Genomic DNA, 25810 nt, shown 5'->3' on the forward strand with positions numbered 1-25810 from the left:
TTATTTTGATTCTTTCTATAACAACAGTAACAACTGAATACACTTTTTAAATAAAAAAAATTTTTAAAACAAGATGGAAAAAAAATTTTTAGCAAATTATATGATTGTATAGGTTGAAAAAGAGAATGTTTCAAAATTTATTTCAGATGGTAAATTGATAATTTTAATTATATAAAATATTACAAAATAAATTTAAAAATACCAATATCCTAAAGTATGTAGTTAAATGTTGATTTCTATATAATATAATTATTAATTTTAACCTATATACTATAAATTATATTTTGTTGACTTTTTGTTATATTATATTTTAATTTATTTTGTATTTAATTTGATCCCTCTTATAAAATTTTTGAATTTGCGACTGTGATATGGCTAAAGAAAAATATGAGTTGCTTTAAATCTAATTGAATCCAAACTAAAATAGATGTATATTTTTGTCACATTTTAAAATAATTTGAAAATATTTTTTTATGAATAACAATACATGTGATTACTTTTTATAAACGTTTGAAATGGGAGAAAAAATTCACGTTCAAATTAGACGAGTTTGATTAAGGGTAGCACTAATGTTAATGTCACTCCCAAATTACTATCGTCATTCTCATTTAACCATCTTTTTATTAATTTCCCAAAATACCCTCTCTTTTCCCTCAATTCCCCTTTGTATTCTGCTACTTAATTTTTCCTCAATGAGAAAGGCACGGTGTGAATGGTCAAATGCAATAAGACTATACGAGGATATTTTGGGGAAAAAAAATTGTTGAATGAAAGTGGCATTATTTCTAGTTTGCTACCCATGAATCAAATATTCTACTTGGGATAATTTTTCCCCAAATCAACTCAAAAGTTATATGGTTTCGAACAACACAACTTAAATTTATGAAAATTAAAAATCAAATCATTATTTAAAATTTTTAGATAGCATCTGTTTTGAAGTAATGAAACTTAATATTATATTTGTTGGTGAGAGACTGATATTTAAATTTTTATTTTTATTTTCAAAATTTCAGTATTTCGATGTTTTCAAAAAGTAAGGATATAATAGACTGAAATTTTTGAAGATGAAGACCAAAACTTTAATAACATTTTATACATAAAATACCTCAATTTTAATTAAATAATTTTAATTTTATCTTTTATACAAATTAAATTAGAGTTTCATTCTTTATCTTCCACTCTATACTAAACATAATACTAAAACTTATTTCAATCTTTATCAGTCAGTATCTGTCAAACGTTACCTTAATGTTTTCGATGCATTTAAATTTTCAAAAGTTATTATTCCTTATCTTCTTAAAATCTTAATCATTAGTTAATCCCGAAACAATTTATGCAAAATGCGGTATGATACGATTGTATTATATTTTTTTGAAAAACAATAAATAGAATTTTTCTTGATGCAGTCCTTAGTCCATTAGTTTCTGAGAGCACATATTCCGAAAGCCTTGAACTTTAGGGATGGCATAGAGGGACCATAATTTAGCCAAATCATGGGGAATCATTTTCATATTATCGTATATATGATACATAGAAAAAGTGATAACTTTCCAATTCCATTTATGTAAAATTACCATACTGAACGATGCTTGACTTTGTTGCAATCAAACAATCGATAAAAGCATATAGTACAAAGAAAATAACGTTCAGAACTTTCCAAAAACAACCGCGCTAATAAATTAATCATGTGAATAAACTTTCCTAAACCCATCAACTAATGTTAAGACGTTAAAAGAAAAATAAAAAAAGAAGTTAGACATGAAAATGTGAATGACTGACCAAAAACGGCAAGTAGTTGAAATTTGTGATCACTAATTGAGAAACTTACCCTAAAAATTATTCATGTGTTTATAGGTAAAACGTAACATAATCACATTCTTCTATAGGTTACCAAGTACTAACCAAAAACAATGAACAAACTTAACGTCATTTGCTCCTCAAATCAATGTCTCGATTTGCTCCATAAAAGGGAAAGCAATTTAAGTAGATAGATTCCATGAATTAAAACCTAAAATCAGTACGGACCGACGGGGTTGATAGTTGATACATCATACATTGATTAAGATCATGGATTTGTAAAGTCTTAAAAAGCATAGCAACTTTTTAGGTTGAGATTTGTAGGTTTTCCGTGTAATATATACATTGTAAAGGACCACACCACCCTTCTTGACCTTTCCCCACTCTATTATTCTATGCCTTCTTTTCACGCCAAAAAACACTTATAAACCCCCCACAATAACCCATCTTCTACTGTGCCCCTTTTCAACTCAATTGAATTTGTAAACTTCTTTCTTTTTTTTTTTTCTCTTTTCTCATCATTCAAAGTTTCATCATCTGCTTTTCTCTGCTAATGGCTTGTCGGCAATGATGAAAGTGGATTACTTTTGGAATTGAAGTTAGTTTCAGCCATGGCTCTTGATAAAATTATTAACTTGTTATGCAATGAAACTGTTTCTTTTTTCTCTGTTTTCTCTTCTGATCCTCTGTTTCATTGCATTGTCATCTTCTACACCTTGATTTTGCTATATTTGCCTCATCAATATTGGAGAATAGTTTTCTCACCTGTTCTGATTCTCACCGGCGTTCTATTACTCTTCATTCTCCGTCTCGGTGTAATTCAGAGAAGTGAAGAATTTCAGAAGGAAAGGAACCATGTTGAAGAAGTTGAAGAACAAGAATCCATTGCCCAAGAAGAAAACAGGGGAAACAGAGAAGAGAAACAGGGGAAGGCAATTGAGCTTGTTGAAACGAATTCCAACGACCGGATCAAGAGAAATTCTGAAATTGAGTTCAAATCTGACGTGGGTTTCGAATCAAAGTCGTATTTTGAGGAGTCTTTCATGGAATGGAATGTGAAAGCACCGTTGGAGGTTATATATGAAGAGTATGAAGGTGAAGAAGCAGAGCATCATTCCAATGAAAAACAAGAAGACACGACTATCTTCAGGTACCCTTCTTTGTCGCGTTATTATCCTGAGTCTGACTCGGACAGCTCGTCGGAGAATGGTTTTCCGGCGACCGGGAATTGGGACTCGCCGGAGAATATGAGCTTCACTTGGGATGAAGAAGACAGAGAAGGACTAATTGAAATAGCTCTTGATGGTAGTGGTAAGAAGTGTGGGTTGGAGTTTCACTTTGAGGAAGAGAATTTGATCGAGATTGATATTTCTCCGACTCGGCAAAGAGAATTTTCCGATGAGGACAGGCACTTCTCCGGTGAGATTAGTTGCAACTAGTGTGATATTTCATTGAAGATTAACATAGTGTGAGTGGATATTATCATCATTAAAATGGTGTCATATATATATGCTTTGTATTGAGAGTGGAGTTGCCACTCCTTAACATAGTAGATTGATTATCTTGTGTTTTTTGTGAACGTGGTTCATCTTGTGTTTAAGGGAATATTTTAAACATACGAAGACTAATCATAATCACTAATGTTAAAAATTAATGTATCAAATAGTTAACACATGTCTATCTTGGTAAGATAAGATTTAGTGTCGTTGTATGAAACCATTTTGGTGCATTAAGCAATTTTAGATCCAAATCTAAATTTTGAAGTGGTAGTTTGGATCTAAATGAACTTTAATCACGTAGCGTGAAACTTGAATGGGTTACACTTGATTGATTCAAACATGACACGAAGTCCCACTCAACAAAGTGATTAGCACTTGCATGTTCCTCTAGACAGAAGAAAAGTTAAATGGACATGGTAGTGAAAGTGACAAGTGACAACACATACTAAGAGTAACAGAGCGTTATGGATGCTTGGTTAACCCACAAAAATGGGTTATTCTCCTTATTTCTCCATATTTTATTTTTCTCTATCTTTCCTTTTTTGTTTCTTACTCTCTCTTTTATTCACTTTTTTATTTAGATGTGGGAGGGAAAATAGTATAGAACGCAGATATGGAGTGTATAAGTGCTTACGCAACTGTGGTGTCAGGAGTAAAAGTCGGACGATCCGATTTTTGGGTACACAAATCAAACCCTCCCGTTTGTGTTTAAAAAATTAAAAAAATTTGGAGTACACAAATAAGACATTCACCAAAATTTAAATTTTCTCTTTCACACTAATCGGACGGATTATCCGATTAGTAAACTTAATTTTTTTTACAAAGAAATTAGATGGTCTAATTTCTTCATCCCTGTTTTAGAAAAAACTGTTCCCACATCCATATCTAACACCCACATTTTCCACATTAATACACAACACACACATACTTCTCATATCCAACAAAATGAGCCTCTTTTATTTTCTTTCTTTCTTTCTTCCTGTCACTGTCCCCAAAATGTGAGTCAAAGAAAGGTACGTCGCACCATGAAAAGATTACAAATTAAAATTTAGACTTAGCTAGCTTGTTAATGCATAATCATAATCAATATCATATCCCTTTTTTTTTCTTTTATCTTTTATTTAACGCGTCATGCACGTAGAATTATTTGATACATAGTTGGAGAGATACCTATTCTTTTCTTCAAGACATTGGAACGTGCGTGCGCAGAGCGTAGTTCACTCTCCCATATAAAGCAACCCCGGTAGCTTAATGTGTTAGATGGTTCCTCTTCCCAAGTTTCCATGTTAAAGCACAGTAGTCTTCAAATACTAATTTGGTCCCTTATAATATAAGTGGATAGATTTAGTTTAAAATTATGGATACTACAGTTTTCATTGTTCTAAAAATAAAAATAATGCATGAAAATGTATGAGAAGCCAGATATAATTTAGGGCTCCACTTGATTTAGATTGAATGAAAGTGAATTGTGATTATTATCATATAGGACAGATCAGAAAGAGACAATCAGCGGGGGTTCTTTTTATTTCAATTTCAACACACTATACATACCTTCATCAAAGTTTCAAAGCGAAATCATCATCACCAGTAGCCACCATTACTTGTAATAAGAACTAAGAACTGATCAATCCACTTTCATTAACAGTGTGTGTACGTTTGGAAAGGACAATTTTGACATGGACAAGGGACTACACATACACCTATATATGATCATCCTCCTCTTAAAAAGTAGTTCAATTTATTAATTTCATTTCATTTGCAGCCGTACGTATATATATAAAAGCTAAGTTAACCCGTTTGAAACTGTTTTTGGGGACAATTGTTATGTTAGCCACATAGCATAGGAAACATTTCAAGTGCACCGGGGAGTATCGGTGCACCAGTTATTTTAACCGTTGATTTTAATTAATATATATTATATATATTTTTTATAATTCAGATCAACGGTTAAAACAACTAGTGCACTTGAAATGTTTCCCATAGCATATATACCTTTAATTCCACATATCTCAATTATAGTAGTTATCTTGATGGAGACTCGCTCGCTCCTTTAGCCTGAGGTCTATAATTCTCTGTTGTCACATTTTCAAGATAACATACAGTTCGTAGCAGTGTAAACAAAGATATTTTTTCATACTATAATGATCATGCAGAAACTCTAATTGACGAAGACATATCATAGCTTGGAAAAGAACATGTGTAGTTTTAATTTTACTTTTCTGCATGAAGAACAAATGGAAGAAAACGTATATCACATATTGAATGAAAAACATATGGTTAGATATTTAAACCAAGCTCACCAAATTATCTTCCTTACATCATCATATACTAGATGATTTTTTATCAGTTAGATCATTAGTCTATAATAGCTGCCAAGAATATGACTGTAATCATTTTCAGCCTATAGATCATTTAGAGTGTTGTTGCGAAATTTCACTAGTCCAAATCAGCCTGGCCCAATATCTAATTCTTCAAAGCCCGAAGAGTTTTGGAATTTATGGATATTTTCCATTTCAAACTATGATTATGACCCGCGACCAAAAAATAAAACCAATTATGATTCTGACCCAAGAAAAAAAATGATTGATATTGTAAAATAATTTACATGGAAAAAACGAGCGAATTGTATATTGAGTACTTCCGAATTAGACTTTTCTTATATCACCTAATATATCTTATTTTCTATTCATGTTTGGGCTAATTTTTTTAGTTATAGAAATTCTGAATGTATTAGGCTTAATTATAGAAAAATGGTATATTTTTTATAGATATAGAAAAAAAAATTTTAATTGAAATTCACAAATCAGAGGTTCAATTTTGTTTTAGAAACAAAATTCAGGATTTGATTTGAGATAATAGAAAAATCTAAACCTCAGTTGTATGAATTAAAATTTTTTTTAAGAAATAAACAAATTGATGGGTCAAAAAGTCTGAGGGTTATATTTGTATTTTTTTTTTTTTAAAAATTATACTACATATTAAATCACATTATTGAAAAACACTACTTAAATCACAATGCTAAAAATAAAGCCTCATGTTTGTGCTGCAATTTGAAGCTATATATGTTATGATGTTATGTATGCATTTGGAAAAGGTTGGGCATGCTGGTGGAACAGCCTGTCTCTGCCTACCACCAGCTTCCTTCTAGAAATTATTATTGTCAACAATTTTTTTTTTTTTTGGGGGGAGATTTATTGTTCTCCCACATTTTAGTAGCATCTGCCGCCTCCACATTAAAAAAGCTTTTACTCATCATGTTTTGGGTCAAACACTGATGGTAAATGATGTTTCCCTAAACCCTAATCTCTATGTGTATTTTTTACTATTTCATTTAACTTGGTTTATTCTCCGCTATATTCTTAAATTTTTAATATAAATTTGAATTGAACACCAACACATCTGCTGAAAAAGAAAATGATAGATGTTCAGTCAAATGCGCTTTGCTGACTATAATGTGTATGAAACCAATATTTAATTTCCATCAAACTAGCTAACTTGCTTTAGAGTATTCAAATTATTCCTCTATAATTTATGGAAAAAAAAATTCCTTCATTCCCATCTTGTACAAACAAAATCACTTGCCAATCACATGCCAACTCACTAACTTAGGTGTAAAAGTGAAGACAACTATTAACCTAGAAATGGCTATTAACATGAACGTTGCAACCAAATATATAACCGATGACTGTATTATTTTAATTTTTTTTCCCATTTTCATGGTATTTTTGTCACTTATACCTTATTTTTATTTGAATATAATTACATATACTAGCTGGCACTTGGCACAATGTAAATGTTGGTAGGATGTTGAGAAACGAGTCAGCTCAATGAGGCGGCGCCCCTATATCTCGGGAACGAGGTTGCAGACCTGTCAATTTTGTGAACCACAAAAACTTAAAATAAAATTATTCTTCAATAAAAAATATATTTGTAATATTTTGTTTGCATATTATAATTGAAATAAAAAAAAAATTAAGAAAAATGACTCGTGTTAGCCCTAACGTGGGCGCCAAGTCAAAAAAGAGTAGCAAAAAACGGAATGGAGGAACCTTGACAGCGCCTTCGCCTGCAAACCCTATAACACACGCATTCCACCATTTCCCATTTTCTCGCGTTTACATCACAGACACACTCTCTCTCCCTCTCTCTCTACAACGACTTTCTCTCTCTTTGCCGTTTCTTCTTTTTCTCTCCCTCTCCGTCTTCTTTATCGGTAACTTTGCTATGACGAGTTTCGCTTTCTTCCAGCGTCTTTCTAAATCCTTCCAAGACCATCCCTCGCATCTTAAGCTCATACTCCTCTGCACCACCGTAACGTACGTATCATCATCAACCTTCTCTTCTATCTACATTTTCCTTTTTCTGTTCTCAGTTGCGCTACCACTTGCTTCATTATATCTTGTCACGTTAGATCCAATACTTATCTTTGAAAAACATTATAATTTTCAAGCTATATTCAGGATTTTTTTTCAAACACTTGATACATGTTTGCATCAAACCGTAGTCTGTTATAGGTGAACAATTCTTATAAATATGCAAGTAAAACTGAACGCATTACGTAGATGGTGAACTGTAGATCTAACGTATATGTGTATGTGTATGACGGAGATTAATGAATTGATGGAAATGCAGTGGTGGTGGCCTTTTGGCTTACAGTGATGCTGCTTCTTCTGAAGTGCCGGTTACCGAGAAGAAAAAGGTGGTGGTGCTGGGAACTGGTTGGGCGGGGACTAGCTTCTTGAAGAATCTAAACAATCCGCGATATGAGGTGCAGGTGGTTTCGCCGCGTAACTACTTTGCCTTCACTCCGCTGCTGCCTAGTGTAACGTGCGGAACCGTCGAAGCTCGAAGCATTGTTGAACCCGTTCGCAATATTGCTAAGAAGGTAAGAAATGCATCATATTGAATATTTCATTGGCATGAATTTATTATTTTAGTAATTAGTTAACCATTAATGTTTAAAAATATGAGATATAATATATGGTTGATTTTATAAATTAAAAGAATTATATTTTTAAAAATTAAAATTAACTTCAACGAAAAAATAAAGTCATGGAAGTGCATTTTGACTTTTCATTTTCTGCGAGATAAATATTAAAAAACAAATAAGATGAAGATCGGCGCCTCGGCGGTCTCATTATTTCTTTAATTTCAAAATAATTATTTATTTGGACAAAATAATGTCACATGAGTTAATTACCTCAAGTTCAATTTAAATTTGGACAAAAAGTTGATAATGACAGAGAACTAGGTAAAAATAACAAATTTTCTGGCACATAAACAGATTTTAGTAATTTGTATGTTTACATTATCTTCACTGTTGTGACTTGTGAGCATAAAAAACCATGTAGTTCTCTTCATGCAGTAATTTGTTAATCTCAAATGAGCTGGCAAGAATGTAACATATCATAAAATGTTATCATTGTGAGATACAAATGGCGGTGCTAGTGAAGTAAATTTACACAACTTTTTCCCTGGACAATTGCTATAATTAGGATTTTTCTTCGTTTTCCTCTGAGCAGAAGGAAGTGGACGTTCTATTCAGTGAAGCAGAGTGTGTCAAGATTGATGCTGAAAACAGAAAAATATATTGTCGATCTAATATGAACAATAATTTGAATGGGAAAGAAGAATTTGTCGTGGACTATGACTATCTAATCATAGCCGTGGGAGCAAATGTCAACACATTTAATACTCCAGGAGTTGTGGAGAATTGCCATTTCTTGAAGGTAACTTCATACTTTATGTTCACCCTTATAGCATGAACCCCAGTGAGCAGAACTTAAGAAATATGCTTGTCTACATGCTTTTTTTATTTATTTATTTCTCATGGACATGCGTGTTATGCAGGAGGTTGAAGATGCTCAGAAGATTAGAAGAACTGTTATTGACTGCTTTGAGAGGGCAAATTTACCCAATTTAAGTGAAGAAGAGAAGAAGCGAATTCTTCATTTTGCTATTGTTGGAGGTGGCCCAACTGGGGTAGAGTTTGCCGCCTCACTTCATGACTTTGTCAATGAGGATATGATCAGATTGTATCCGGGAATTAAAGATTTGGTTAAAATTACTCTTCTGGAGGCAGGGGATCATATATTGAGCATGTAAGGATGTGAAACTCTAACAACACTTTTTTGCTCCTGTTATTATGATGTACTACAAACAATTCAAGAAAGTTGGTGGTGAATTAAATGCTGAAACAATTAACATTTGATTTGAATCTTATGTCATATTGTCTTCATCACTTGCTCTTTATGCAGGTTTGACAAAAGAATCACTGCTTTTGCTGAAGACAAGTTTCAAAGAGATGGAATCGATGTGAAAACAGGGTCCATGGTTGTGAAGGTAACTGATAAGGAGATTTCCACTAAAGAACTGAAAAATGGAGGAGAAATTAAGACAATTCCATATGGAATGGCTGTCTGGTCAACTGGCATTGGCACTCGTCCATTTATTAAAGATTTCATGGCACAAATTGGTCAGGTATGTCATTGAGAAATTTGACATTATATTTGTGCTGGTTCATGCTTCCATTTATGTTTATTTGATATTTAGTATCATTCGGCAGAGAACAATTTCATTGCATGAATTTATTATTGGTTGTTGACTCTTCTAAATAGGCTAGCAGGCGTGCTTTAGCTACTGATGAATGGTTGAGAGTTGAGGGTTGCAACAATGTGTATGCACTCGGTGATTGTGCTACCATCAACCAGCGGAAAGTCATGGTATACCAATACAATTTCTTCATCACATATTTAACCAGCTTGTTTCTTAGTGTTCACAGAAACACACACTTAAGCATGTGCATTCTTACCAATAATCTTGCATCAATAATGTAATGTGACGTGTAACTTCTATTTTTGCATTTTCTATGTTCTTTTTTTTTTATTCTAGACATATATATAATTTTGTTGATGCTGAGAGTTCATTTTCTTAATTCTGTCGCAAAAGTTCTCTCTCACATCTTTAAACAGAGTCATTTACTTTTTCTATTGTTAATTATGCCTTTTGAAGCTTACTGAGTTTCAGTATAGATAAGATGCATTAACTGACAATCTAGCGCTTAGTAGTTGACCCTTGACAGCTATTTCTTTCAATTGAATGTTGTGATTCTTCATTGTTAACTCTGAAATGGGTTTTGGGATTGTAGGAAGATATTGCTGCGATCTTTAAGAAGGCTGACAAAAACAATTCAGGAACACTAACGGTGAAAGAATTTCAAGAGGCCATGAATGACATTTGCGAAAGATACCCTCAGCTGGAGTTGTATCTCAAGAATAACCAAATGCGCGGCATCGCTGATCTGTTGAAGGAAGCCAAAGGAGACGTTAAGAAAGAATCAATTGAACTCAATATCGAGGAACTCAAAACAGCACTCTCCAAAGTGGATTCCCAGATGAAATTTCTTCCGGCTACAGCTCAGGTTGCATCTCAGCAAGGCACTTACCTAGCCAAGTGTTTCAACCGGATGGAAGAGTGTGAAAAGAATCCAGAGGGTCCTCTCAGGTTCAGGGGAGAAGGTCGCCATCGCTTCAAACCCTTTAGGTACAAGCATTTGGGTCAATTCGCTCCATTGGGAGGAGAACAGACAGCTGCTCAGCTTCCTGGGGATTGGGTTTCAATTGGCCACAGCAGTCAATGGCTATGGTATTCTGTCTATGCAAGGTATCGCGTTACATACAACGACACATGATGAATTTTGATACTTTCGTATTACCATGTTAGAATTCTTAAATTATTCTGTTTGATCCTTTGAACAGCAAGCAAGTAAGCTGGCGCACAAGGGCCTTGGTAGTTACAGACTGGACAAGACGGTTTATCTTTGGAAGAGACTCAAGTCGCATATAGGAGGAGGGAATTCAAAGCAATATTAAAATTCTTTTGATTCAGGAAAAATTCTTGTTTCAGTTTCACCGATTCTTTTGAATAAGAGAGTAGTACACTAGCAGACTCGCGGCAGGGTTGTTACAGTCAAGGATGAATTGCTTTTCATTTTTTTTTTTCATCTTAGTTGATATTAGAGTTGCAGCATTATTTGGTCATTTTCCCATTTTTCCAAACTGGTCGGGGAAAAATCATTGAAACTATTCATATGAATACTTCATTAAATATCAAGGGAAGAGTTATTGTTATCGTTAGGGAAAAAATGTTATCGTTAGAGTAATAGCAAAGAGCAAAGATTTCGAGGGAAAGCCTTAGAAATTGGGCTTTGGCACAATTTGTTGGTAATGAAAACTATCTTATACTAGTGATGTTAACAAACAGAAGATAAATAATGATTCCTCGAGTCAAACCCTTAGTCACTTTAACCGAAGTAAGAAAGAAAGAGAAGAAGAAAAATAACTTTAAAATTCTAAATACAAGGAAGTTGGTCATTAAAATCTGGTGAAAAGGCACGCGTGTAGGCCACCATGGCAGCACAAGTACAACTTAGGATCACACAAGTTATCATGAAGCACCAGCTTCGATAAACCTCCACCACTTCATTAAGTAGCGATTAAACCACTCCAATGAGAATTAAAGAGATATGTCAAAATTATAAATTAAAAAAAATCTTACAATAGATACTAAAAAATTAAGTTTTTAATGCATTTGTTAAACAAAATTAATTTTTTTTACTGACAATAATCTTATTATATTAGCTAAACCCGATTAATAGAGGTGTAAATTAACACTTGATACAAAATTAGTATTTGTGGCATGTGTATGTGTGGACGAATTCAGAACCCTCCTAGATAATAGTGTAGTTTCTTAGATGCGGTCAGTTATATTATATATGCATGTGCAATAAATGTGGGGTTGCAAGGTGCAAGAGGACCCAAAAGAAAGATGGTTGCTGTGTTATCATTGTCAGGCATATGAATGCATGCATGTAATTAATGGATCACATTGGTTTATTGGATGAGTTATAGCCTACACCTGTTAAGATGAGAAGAATGATACATCTTGTATTTTTTGTTTTGTTGTCTTCTTTACATAGTTGACGCATGTCAATCGTCTTGATGAGTTATCAAAATTCAAGTTGCTTTATTACCGTTTTAAGGATGTGTATGTTTTATATAGAAATTTTGCTTTTATATCAGTTAAAATTTATCTTGCAAATATACAATATTATTATGCCAAAACATAAAATACTTGTTTTGATTTTTTTTTTTTTCTGTCCATGGGTCTTTTGTTGTAGTAATCTTGAGGGCTTGTGGATTTTGAACCCATAATTTATTATTTAATATGATAAAGGTGATTTATATTTAATTTTTGTGACATCTGAGACTTTAGTTGTAACTAAATATATTTCTTCTTAATATGTCTTAACGATGGTTGAGTGATGTATTACATAATAGTTATGTCTTAATGTAATTAAGTTACCTTAAATATTAAAAAAAGTTTATTTCATACAAATTATTATAAATTTTTGAGACTGTTAAATTGGTTAACTTAAATATGTACGGTTCTAAAAAACAAATAATTTTAAATAAAAATATTTGAGACTCTTAAATAGAATTTAGATTTGTGACGAATTAATTATTGATCTATTCGTCCAAAAGATACTGTAGAAAAACCAAAAAAAATAAAAAAACATTCGAGGAGTCTGTTAATTTTTTTCTTATATAAATTAACTCTTAAAAAAAGACAATAATCAAAGTAATAAAAAAGTTATTCGTGGGTTAACTTTGCATAGAATATAATGATGGGAGTTATGCAAAATAAAGATATTATTATTGTTAAATTCAGATATAATGATGAGAGTAGTGTAAAATAAAATATTATTGTTATTAAGTCAAGATATTATTATTATTAATTACAGTAATATAATAAAAAGTTATACCTTTTAATCAGTATCTGAAATTGATTTATCAGTTTTTTCAAATTTAAAAGTATTAGTGAGAAATTTTAAACTAAAAGTTATAACACATCCTTAATTCAACGAGGAGCAAATATGGCAGCGAATCTAATAGCGAAAATGAAAACTGCGCAGAAAAAGTAGAGTGGATCCACCCTCTAGTAAGTCATCTTCGCATTCTGGAATTAGATATATTTTACTGTAACAGTATTAGTATATTCTATGTTCTCTTATGTTCTTTTTATCTTTTTTTTTTTGTTTTTTTCCTTTATTTATATCTGTTTCGAATCTGATCTTTAGGTCTCCTGTCGGAGCAGTTATGACTAGATTACCCGGGTCTAGATTACCATTGTGGTCTAAACTGGTCTAGTAACCATAAATCCCTAACCAACATTCAAATTCAAACACTTTTTTTTATCTTAGCCAACAAGATAAGATAAGACAACAACCTCAAAGTATATAAAGGGACCCTCACGTACGTTACACATTTCTAACCCTCACCTATGCCTCTCAAATATATTTTGATTTGAGCATTGGAGTGTCTTTGCAGATACCACTCCCCGTCACTCTAGAAGTCCGATTATGTCACCACTAAAGGCCGGCAAGTCCCTAATCCTATTCTCAACCTGTACCAACGAAGTGTTGTACATTGGCACTGTCTGTGGAAATTCGCCAAGTCTTAGCAGCATGACAGAAGAATTTGAACGTACGAACCACAAAATGACGTTCGCGCCGCCAACCCGCGGGAGGATAACTAGCACCATACAAGTCCAACCAACCCCCAGTAGACAACAACCACGAGAAGACGACTGCCAATTCGGCGAGACCAAAGCAACCGACGGCTTGAGAGAAAAGGCGATTCAAATAATTCAAGAACTCTACCAATGGTTACAAACTTTAGAAGGCCGAGTGGCCGGAGCATGCAAGCCAAGTGACCTCTAGGAGCTTGTCGCGAAGGGAGAGATCACCCAACTGGCACGACGACAAACACCGTAATCACAGCGTTTTTCGAGAGCTCGAACGCTAGCATGACGACAACAAAAGAAGGCACCAAAGAGATTCTAAATGAAGAAAAATGAACATATGATAATGGGAGTCACCCCGTTCACCTAGAGAACCCTGAAAGCCAAGCTATAGAAAGGGTTCCACAAGCCGACCGACATGAAGTACGATGGGACGAAGGACCCACAAGAACACCTCACAACCTTCGAGACCAGGATGAACTTAGAAGGAGCTACCGACGCAGTTCAATGTCAGGCCTTTTCGATAACCCTAGTCGGCCCCGCAATTAAGTTGTTCAATGCCCTCCCGAACAGCTCGATAGCCAGTTTCAACGACGTCTCCAAAAAATTCATGGCACAATTCACCACTAGGATCACAAAGGCAAACCACCTGATGAGTCTGCTTGGAGTCAAGCAAAGACAAGACAAACCCACAAGAAAATACCTCAACAGGTTCAATGACGAGTGCTTGACGGTCGATGAGCTCACGAACTCCGTGGTCAATCTTTGCCTGACCAATGGGCTCATGAATGAAGACTTCTATAACCATCTCACCACCAAGTCGTGGCAGCCAATAAACGGTAGCACGGCAACACGGTACCTCGAGGTAACCCACCGCCCAAAGACAACCCGAAGGAGCACTTTAAATCCACTGCCCCCAACCGGCTGCCCAGGGTGGGAAGTTCACGAACTACAACCCCTACCAGCCCCAATCACGGAGATCTATCACCAGATAGTAGAGCGAGACATCCTTTTGAAAGCCCGACAATTCAAAGAACGGATGGGCTGATGCATGAGCATCTTTTAGTAGTTTTCTTAGTTAGTTATCTTAATGAAGTTAGTGATTTCTCTTTAATCTATTGTGTTTTAGTCAAGATACTTTGAGTGCTTTCCTTTCTATGTTTTGTAGAAAATTATTGAAGTTTATTGAAAATTTAGAGAGGAAGCAAACTCAGAGAAAAGGCAAAAACAAAGAGAGAAGCAAGCAGAGACATGGCGTGCCACTTTCTTACACTCCACCTACACGCCCAAGCAAGAAAGTACTCTTAGAGGTAACCAAGCTCAAAAGCGTGCCACGCCCATGCACGCCTCCATCCCCTCACCAAGGCCGTGCCATGTAACACCCTACCCTTCAAAATCTTATGCTTAAGTCATAATTTAATGAGGGTTTGGTACTAGGACTGAAGGTTGTAGAAGGCTTAGAGAATGGGGTGTTGAATCTATGACCTTCTTTTTAGATACTGAATTAGCCTTTTCAAAACAAGCTTTCAATCTGAATCTGTTTGACTCAGCAGCAAAAAATTTATGAGACAATTTATTTTTGTCTCATGAATATCAGAAAACAGAACAGAGTAGGGAAGAGAGAAGCTGACACCATCATGTATCTTGGTTCAGTTGCCTTGTGCAATGCAACCTACATCCAGTCTCCACCACAACAGTGGTGGAATTTTCACTATAGTTAAAGTATTACATACACCAATTCCACAAGATTGATACAATCCTTTTACTCTCAAATTCTAACCTAACTTGACATGGTTATGCTAATACCTAACTATTCACTCTTAGTGCTCACCCAACTAAGAAAGGGGTACCTCACAGGTACAAGATACAAGATACAGAATCAACCTAAAGAAATCTGAAATCACTCTAGGCTTTTCACTAAAGTGTTTCTCTCTGCCTCTTTTTGCTCTTAGGCTTTTTCAATGACTCTCTCATTCAGCCTTTTACCTCAAGAAATTACAGAAAAATAAATATTGAAAAGAACATTACAATCTGTAAAAAATGAAGGAGATTGATGCTTCAACAGCCTCTTTGCTATGTGATAAACCATATTTGCTTGCCTCTGATTTAGTTCCTCATTCTGGCGGAATGCTCCTTTGACTAGGAAGCACTGTCCAAGTTGATGAACTTTTTCAGAAAACTCTTCTAAGAACATGAACCTCAAAACACTGGTTATCTCTCCTTGGCTTCTGAATGATGAAAAATCTTCTTTTGTATCTCCTTGCATGTTGCTGAGTTGCTCTCTCCTAGGTCAACCCTCGAGCTGTGTGCTTCACCCATTCACCATCTCACTTTTTTCCAGTTAATCCTCAAATTAGGAACTTTGGTTCTAACCTTCTTCCTTGACCGAAAGCATCATGACAGCAAGGAAGAAAATATTTTCAATGGTAAACCCAGATCTTAGCCATTGACACACTACTTGGTCCCCAAGACACACTATTGACCATAGATTCATAGCAGTGTTAAACAGAGATCATTTTTCCCATGTAATCCAATTTGGAGTGACAGAGAGTTGAAGATGAAGAGAAGAAAATGAGATGCATGTAGAAGGAAATAAATCACATTTAGCTTCTAACTTCTCTTGATACAGTTTGATGTGGGTGATTAGACTTCAATATTTTTACTAAACCTTCTCTTTCTTACTTCTTTGGTGAATAGCTTAGGAACTAAGCTCTCTCTCACTTCTCTTATTTCTGACCAAGAGGAAAAAAGGTGAATGTTGCTTTTGGTGAAAGCAAATTGGAGGGATTTGAATAAGAGATGCAATTGGGCTTGGATCGGTTATCATTCATGCAACCCGTTTGATATCTTTGACCCATCTGAGTTTATTTGCTTTGATTCTTTTGGGCTTCTTTTGTTTGTACAATCCATTGGCATTGGTTTTATTTTCATTCTATTGGGCTGCTGCAACAATGAGTTTTGGCCTGCAACATTTAATCAGAAATAATCAACACTAATTAATTAATTTGTCCAATAAAATAATGTTTGTCATCATTAATTAATTTAGTTAATTTCTTAATTCAACAAAGACACAAGGCTGAGATATAAACACTTATGTATAAAAGAAGATATTAAACTAAAAGTTTGTAAAGGAATTTAAACCCTTTATAAAAGATAATTCGTAAATTGTTCAGGCTCGATAATGAGATCTTTTTAACAATATGTAATGGAGATTAATTTTTGCACATGTATAATTGTAATTGATTATTTTTTTGTTTCTATAAGTAAATAATAAACCATAAATTAAAGAGACTAATAAAAAAATATTCTATCAGTAAGTTACTTGAAGTCACCTATGTAAAATAAAATAATTTTTTTAAACTATTAATTTTTCTCATTGTTTTAAAAATTGTTTTCTTTAAATATTTTTTATTCCTACATTTTGCCTTTAATATATTGTAGTTGCAGGTTTGGGATCCGATCCATGTTGGTCGTGGATTGGTTTTAAAACTTTTAGTTTTCAGTTTTTTTAATTTTTGTAACTTTAATTTTTAGTTTTCATCTTACTTTAAATATTTTTTATTTCTAATTTTGTTGTTGGAAGTAAACATATTGGATTATTGGCTAATAAGGCCTATCTGTTTAAAACAGGACAATGATAAAAATATTACTTTTATTATAGGAGATTAAATAATTTAAAATTAATCAAACGGTCTTTTTCAAAATCATAAAAAACTGAACAACAAGATACTTATCCGTATCAGAAATATGAGGTGCTTCATTCTCCTTATCTTAACAGGTGTAGACTATAATTCACCGGTTTATTCATGGTGAGCATGGCAGAAGACAGAAGGAGGTTCATGGAGAGTTTGCTTTTGCAGAACTATTTGTCAGTTGGTGATTCAGTCTTGAATTGAATATCTTTATCGTTTCGTTTAATTTGCACTTTGCAGAACAAGACTGCCCACCCTTTTCATTGGTTGCATTCAATTGTCAAACTGTGAAAGTACTACCCGCTCAAAGCATGTTTAATTTTGACACCTTCTTAGTCCAATTTTTCTAAACTTCTTTTGCTGCAACCTAACACATATATTATTATTCTTTTGGGAGGGTAGCCGTCTAATTCAATGATTAACTCGCTTTGTATCCAGGAGTAGCGGAGCTTAGTTAAGATAAGGAAGTCATGGCTTTTCAAACTTTTGTTAAAAAAATTAGTAGTACTTTTTTAAAAAATAAAAAATAGTTTAGTTGGCTCAAATACTTTATTATGACTTAAAATACTAAAGTTCAATCTTCATCTTTTTTCAATAATAATACTCTCTCTTCCTTTGAGTTCAAATATAAAAAATTAGGTATTTTTTATTTATGTAATTTGATATTATTTTATATTTAATGTTTATTTAATTTAATTTTTTATAATCGTGAAAAACTAAAGAATTGATACAATTTTTTAAGAGGAAGGCTAATATTCAAGAAGGAGAACATATAACTTTTATAATATCAACACTTGTAGATAGTTCTTTTACTTTAATAAATCATGAAGAAAGTGAGATACAACCTTTAAAAATTTAAAGAGTTGCATCTGATGAGTTTGACCTTAATTCTTTGGAACGAGACCTTAAAAAACGGCTTTAAATTTGACAATATCACCCAAATCAGATAAATGAGGTTAGATAAATTTACCTTTAATGGGATTCATATCAAAAACATCTTGACAATTATCTTCTATCTACCCTCCAAAATTTTGTTTCAAGATCCGCCGCTGGTATCACTGCAATCAATAGTATTAGCTTTTAGGATGAGCAAACTATACCTAAAGTAATTTTATAGAACATACAACACGTCTCCAATTGCAATATTAAAATTTTATTTTTCATACTTTATAATAACGTGCCAGTTTAAATATAGTGTATCATGCATGGTGAGTTCTATGGTGTTTTTATTATAGTGTCTAAATTGTCTAATTTTTTTATTAAAATAAAAAATAAAATATTTAAAATAAAAAATAAATCATATAAAATTTATTAAATATTATTTATTTATTTATTTTAATAACTTAAGTATAAAGTGATAAATATCATAGTATTCACCATCATGTATTATGCATATGCTAACCCTTAATCCCTAACTCTAACCACTATTTTAATAGTAACTCCGTTTTAGTTAATAATAAACTCATTAACTTGAAGGTAGAAGTGGTAATGAGTAAAGTAAGGTAGGATTTGGATCTAACCTTAACTCTATTTGTGAGTTGAGATTTTTATATAAACCCAACTCTATTTTATCTGTGGGTTGAGAATATTAAATAATATAAACAATGAATATATTAGATGTTCAATTCAATAGGTATGCAGATGATTATGTTCATTATTTTTAATTGGATTGTTATTTTTTTATTCGATTTACTAATGCATAATTAACAATGGCTGGATGTTCAATTCACTAGGTGTGTAGATAGTTATCCTAATGATAAAGTTTAGGAGGTAATTTAAGGGGTGAAGTATTTTTTTACTTTGTTGGGTATTCTAGAACCATTATTCATATTATTTACAAAAATTATTGTCTACCTAACAAAACTCTTTTATATAAGTATATAACATATACATATATAAGATACGAGTTGGTCGAATAGGATTCAGACTCAATCTGCATCCTACCATATTTGCTACAGATAAGATTGACAATCCTATTTCATCGAATTGGATCAGATTAAATATATGCATTTAGAATACATCTTGCCACCCCTAATTTAAAGGTGAGGTTTGTTATCTGCCACATGTTGAGTAGAATTTGATCTTGCAGCCATTAATTAATTATCCCTAAATAGTGCTATGCTCCTACCTATATATATATAGAGCAATGTATAGACTCCTAGACTATTACTATCATTATCATTCGAGAAAATAGTGGAAAGGAAAGGAGTTTTGTTGCATATAGGTAATTACCTACACTTGGCATTCAATTCATTTCATTGCTTTTCGTAGTTGAGCATCATGCTTACTTCATACATATGCCAAAAAATAAAAATAAAAAAAAGTCTTAAAATAACATAAATTGATCGTTAGATGTATTTGGACTTTGGACCTATTTCGAAAACACACAAAGTGATTAGAAATTTAGAATACAAGAATGTAACTTTGTGGGGGTAGAATGATTTCATAGCTACCTTTTTCGCTTCTTAGGTTTTTGTCAATTATTGTATAAGTCTAAAGATATGAAAGAGAATAAATTATATACAATTAAAATTTGAAAAAGTTGATGTTAATCAACCTAAGAATTGATCGCCAATGAACTGTTATTTCTTCCTTTTTAGACTTTAATAAACCCCTTTCTTTATATCACATGCATCGTGGTTGAAATTAAAATTTTTGCTAACTTTCAATTTTTGTCGTCTCTTATACTAACAATCAAATATAGATTGTTAAATAATCCATTAGGAATTGTAGTGGAATCAAAATGCAAATGTAATTAAATTTTCAATTTCTTTGTCAGGTGTTTTCATAATTATTGAAGCCACACTTGATATTGCTTCGAAACAAATTCATTGGGAAAATAAGAGGCGTATCGTTCTTATTATCCATATACATCGATCTCAAGCAATCTCCAATGGTGTCCTTTTATTAATGAACTCATCATATATATATTGTTATTTTATTTTATTTTATTTTTTGGTTTCCCACGGTATCCCCCAACCCGGCAGATTAAGGACTAATCTGTCGCGGTACTGAGCTCCATTTAAGGGTTTACCGCTGGCCAATGGGTTGCTGCATGCACAAGGCGGGATTTGAACCCCGACGACCCGACACTTGCTTAAGCGAACTAGTGAGCTAACCACTAGACTAACCCAACTTGGTTATATATTGTTATTTTATTGCATTTACATTTATCTTCAAAGCTAAGGTATTTCATAAACACTTTGTTGTGCTCTTGAATTTCACTTCTTCCCTACTCAAAGGTAGGGTTGAGAATTACGGCGTTGTTTTTGTTTGCGCATACGAAATTATGAATTGCATTTACTGTTGACAATAACTTTTAAAATATATAAAAGATATTTTAAGAATAATATAATTTTTTTACGGGTAAGTTTGACAAATTACCTTCCTCTTGATCTTAGTTGCCAAGAAAAAGATCTTTTTTTTATGGGAAACAAAAAAGCTAATAACTTTTTAAAGATTTAATTGAAACTTAATCAGCAAAATACTTGCTTCCCCCAACATTTTTTTCTCTAAATAGTAAATATTATACTCTTTCAATTTGACTTTGGAAATATTTGTATTCAAAAGGAGGGTGTATTAATTACAAATTACGAAACTCTGAATTTTCTGATTCTTCCAGTTATATTTAAGGAGTTTTCAATTTGCTTTCTTGGTAAATTCAATTCAATTTGGATTAAGAAACTTTAAAAAAAAAGATAAAATAAGAAATAAATTATATTTAGAATCTATTCAATTCTCGTTTTGTATTAGATTTATTTAGAATTAAAAAGCTTACAAAAATAATATCGAAATACGAAACAATATGCACTTAGAATTTATTTAATATTTACTCAAATAAAAATATAGAATTTTTAATGAATCTTTATCACGTCATGTATACACTAGTAGATTCATAATATAATTTATAAACGAGCAATAGTCAGACACAAGTAGAAAAATAATAAATTTTTATAATGCTTTAAAAGATAATTGTTATCTTTGTGTGGTGTGTGCCATGTATGCGTGTGAGAGAAAAATCACTGGTAGCAAATGATACTATATTTGAGGTAATTTTGGTTTTTTATGGTATTTTACAATTTGATAAGCTAATGATTAATCCGTCACAGATTAGAGCTTTATTTAAGAGTTTATGGCTGATTAATAATTTCATGCATATACAAGGAGATTCAAAAGTTTGAATCTAACACTTATTTAAGTGAAATAGTAAACTAATCACTAAACTAACACCAAGCTAACTTAATCTATTTTAAGTAATTGAGTGCTGTCTTTTCTTGTTTGGGCCCAACTTAGCGTGCTTATGAGATAAATGAAAGGCCATATATCTTGTTGCAAAAATTTAGAAGCCCAAACCCAAATATAATGATTTGGAATCTGCATGCTTGAGTGTAGAAGGTGAAAAAGCAGCGACTGTGGATGGCTTTTGGCGCTTGTTTCTTCGTTGCAGTGTGAGTATGAGAGTAAGAGACTTGGAATGTAACCCTTGTGCTTTTGGCTTTTGGCTTTTGGCGCTTATTTCTAAAAAGATTCTAACCTTTTGTGCCTTTGAGTTTTCTCTTATTTATAGAAATTTTTACCAAATCAAATTGGAATGTACATTCCATGTACATTAATTCGTGAGTAACAGTTTTCGCTTCTTTTGCTTGACACGAGTGTTGGGAATAAGATACCATTCTTCTTGAGAAAACACATTTGACTGAGAAATAAAATAAGACACCATTTCTCTTTGAGAAAACACATTTGACAGAGAAATAAAATAGACACAATCACAACACAAGAATTTAACGTGAAAACTCCAATTACCGGAGAAAAAACCACGGTCGTTGTCAAATGACAACCAGAGAATATCACTATGTGAAAATTGTTACAACACATAGACTTCTTTCTCTCTAACACCGGTACCCCAGTACACCCACACTCTCTCAAAGCAAATATCTAACTACACCTCACAACACTCTCTAATCAAAGAGTACAGAGGAAAAGAAAAATCAGATACAAGCTTAAAGTGTTTCTGACTGGTGCAAAAACAAATGGAGAACTTAGCCTCATATTTATAGCCTAGGCCACCAACTCCATTTGCTATCCTAAGCAATGTGGGACTAATTCAACCAAATCCTAACAATCTCCACCTTGATTGAAATAGTCACACATCTTCAGCTTCCATTGTCAACACCGACAATTCTTTGCTGCCATTGTCTATACCGACAATCATAGTTCAGAGAACTATCATACTCCACCATGAAAGTATACTCACTTGGAATTAGACCACTCCAAGCATTTCGCCTTGGTACAGATCGAAACCTTGCTGAAAATTCATGGTGCAACTTCCAAATTGGCTTTTCCTGGAAGTTCTTCAGCCATCGACCTAACTCCGCCACACACCTTGCATCTCAACGCCAACCAATGCCCGTGTGCAATTGTGGACCCGATTGCCACAACTCATCCTTATCCATGGCAGTGCGGCAATACCATGAGGATACTTCTTGTCTTCTAGAGAACATCATCTTCTCTCATAGAGAGAGCAACCAGAGATCTCTCCTTCAACGCCTTGTGCAAACCTGATTGTATCAACACATCCTTGACTTGTATTTGCCACAAGCCAAAATTGATTCTTCCATCAAATTTCTTTATTTCAAGCTTCACAGCACTTGAATATCCTGACATTGTTGCAACCGTATACTGGAATAGTATAACTCAACTGTGCACTAAGAAGGGTCCCCCGGAAAGAGAGGTGAGTCACAATGGACACACTTAAATACCAAGTCTTTCCTTAGCCAGAACCTTTCCAAACTGCACTCTCACAGTGTCACACTGCCTTCCAACAACAACAACAGCAACCAAAGATCAACCTCAAGCCACAGGATAAAATTCTTTTCTAATGTGGAAGGTCAGACTAGGCTACAACCACAGAGCATACTAAGAATAAATCCCACCAAACCGAAGCTCTGATATCACTTGTTGGGAATAAGACATCATTCCCCCTTGAGAAAACACCTTTGACAGAGAAATAAAATAGACACAATCACAACACAAGAATTTAACGTGGAAACTCCAATTATCGGAGAAAAAACCATGGCCGTTGTCAAATGACAACCAGAGAATATCACTATGTGAAAATTGTTACAACACATAGACTTCTTTCTCTCTAACACCGGCACCCCAGTACACCCACACTCTCTCAAAGCAAATATCTAACTACACCTCACAATGAGTAACGTCTAGAAACCACCTTCGATACTTGGATTCTCCGATTAGTTAAATCGAACAGCTTGTTGATTCTTTCTCTCGATGTCGGTTTTTTTCGAAAATACATGCTTCCTAACCCTCGGATACATCTTTTTCTCGAAATAAATTATTTTTGACCAACAAAATATTACCATTAGATAGTTTAGAAATAGCCTTCTAGAGCAAAACCAATAAGAAGGCTACTGCTAACGGTGTGCTATCTGCTAATGCAAATATGTAGGATATGAACAACACAGAAGCATCTGGGATAGGAAGTGGAAAGAAGGTAAAGAAAGAAAAAAAGGTTAGCCCTGCAGTTTTTTGGGATTTAATGTTGTAAGTAATAGGACTATGATGGGTGAGATCCAAACAGTAGAAGATTAAGAGATTAATGGAGGAGGATCCCCTAGTTTTATGCTAGATGTAAATACATTTTGTTCGAACTTTGTAATTTCATTTTCTGAGTTAGGATTCACTTTCTTTTCTTTCTTTCTAACACAAATGGTTGCAGCATTTATTTGATCTACTTTAACCAGTTTTGCCATTTTGTAAAAATTGGTTTGACTTTTGATCATGCCTAAGATGATATACTATTTAAGTATTTCTGTTCACTTTAATTCAATTAATTTTGCTTCCTTAACTTCTATAAGATATGTTGGCATGTTGCTTGCCGAATTGGGTAGTGCTGACTTGTGACCTAAGTGGGGGCATGAAGGTGATGGAACCAGTCCTACGGTTAATTGGGTTGGGTTTGACCTCCTACTCCTAACGGTGAGCCTTCTTACTTGAACCATCATATTTTTTCCATTTATTTTAAAATTGTTAGCGTTTTCCCAATTATTTTAAAATTTTCCTCTTTGCCAAGTTCGAGTTGCTCGCGGCGACCATCGTTGGCACCTCCTCGGCTTCCCTCGGCGTCGTCGTTCCGCTCGCCAAAGGTTAGTGACTATTACCTAGATTTTTTTTATAATAAAGAAAACGAATTTTACTAAAAAAATGTATTTTACTACAAAAATCTCATGCCTTAAACTGTTCAAACTGTGATGTTAATGGTTTGATGAACCAGAAGAGATTAAGAGAGGAAGAAAAATAAGTTATTCTCATTGTTGAAGAGAATAAAAAATTTCCTCTATTGAGTTATTACCCTTTATATAATGGGAGTCACTTAGATAAAGCCGCTTAAAACGTTTTTTTAAAATATTTTTAAGTAATTAAAATTCAATACATATAATTGATTAAACTAGTTTATTTTTTTAAACATTTTTATCAGAGTGTCTCCCTTATATAATATGTACTCCTTATGTACTCCCACTAAAAAAATTATAACAAATAAACTTACCTCTACTATTAATAAAAAAATAATCTAAATAACAATGATAGTTAGATTCTTTATTTTAATTTCTTGGTTTTAGTTTACTTTATTCACCTCTAGAATCTTCTCCATTGAATTCAAAACCACAAATGGCCGAAAAATGTATACTTAAAGAGTTGACCTAAATGAAGCTTTCTATGTGGTATTTTCCAATATTGTTCTGTCGCATGTGAGATTCATCATATAAGAAGCAATGGTGGCTCGGGTGCGGAATGTAGCAGGTAATCTTCTCCTAATGTATTATGCGTTGTGGGGTTGATGCTGTATTCAAGCATTAACTACATTTCTAACATCTTAACTCCCACCCCACCTGATCAGTGATGGCGGTATCTTCCCCTTTCAGTTTAATTCTGTTGGTATCCTTTCAATTTAATATTGACAATTTTTAAAAAAAATCTCATGTCTTAAACTGTTTAAGTTGTGATGTTGATAGTTTGATGAATCAAAAAAGATTAAGAGAAGGAGAAAAATAAGTTATTCTCATTGTTGAAGAGAACGAAAAATTTCTTTAAAAATATTTGAGTTATTACACTTTATATATGATGTACTCTTTATGTACTCACAAAAAAAATTATAATAAATAAATCTACATCTATTAATAATAAAAAAATAATTTAAATAACATAGACAGTCATAATTATATT

At 33.2% G+C, this 25810-nt stretch overlaps 2 protein-coding genes across 2 annotated transcripts; both read left to right on the forward strand.

Moving 5' to 3' along the window:
* On the forward strand, positions 2050–3425 carry LOC107621644. Its single transcript, XM_016323675.2, has one exon. The coding sequence runs from the start codon at positions 2409–2411 to the stop codon at positions 3234–3236; it is 828 nt and encodes a 275-aa protein (XP_016179161.1). The 5' UTR covers positions 2050–2408; the 3' UTR covers positions 3237–3425.
* LOC107624552 (external alternative NAD(P)H-ubiquinone oxidoreductase B2, mitochondrial-like) lies at positions 7399–11431 on the forward strand. The gene is made up of 8 exons (XM_016327053.2): positions 7399–7612; positions 7929–8181; positions 8819–9025; positions 9147–9397; positions 9554–9776; positions 9914–10018; positions 10444–10958; positions 11054–11431. Exons 1-8 carry the CDS (start codon positions 7521–7523, stop codon positions 11139–11141), a joined length of 1734 nt encoding a protein of 577 aa, XP_016182539.1. The 5' UTR covers positions 7399–7520; the 3' UTR covers positions 11142–11431.

This window comes from Arachis ipaensis, chromosome B10 (assembly GCF_000816755.2).
Source record: "Arachis ipaensis cultivar K30076 chromosome B10, Araip1.1, whole genome shotgun sequence".
NCBI lineage: Eukaryota > Viridiplantae > Streptophyta > Magnoliopsida > Fabales > Fabaceae > Arachis > Arachis ipaensis.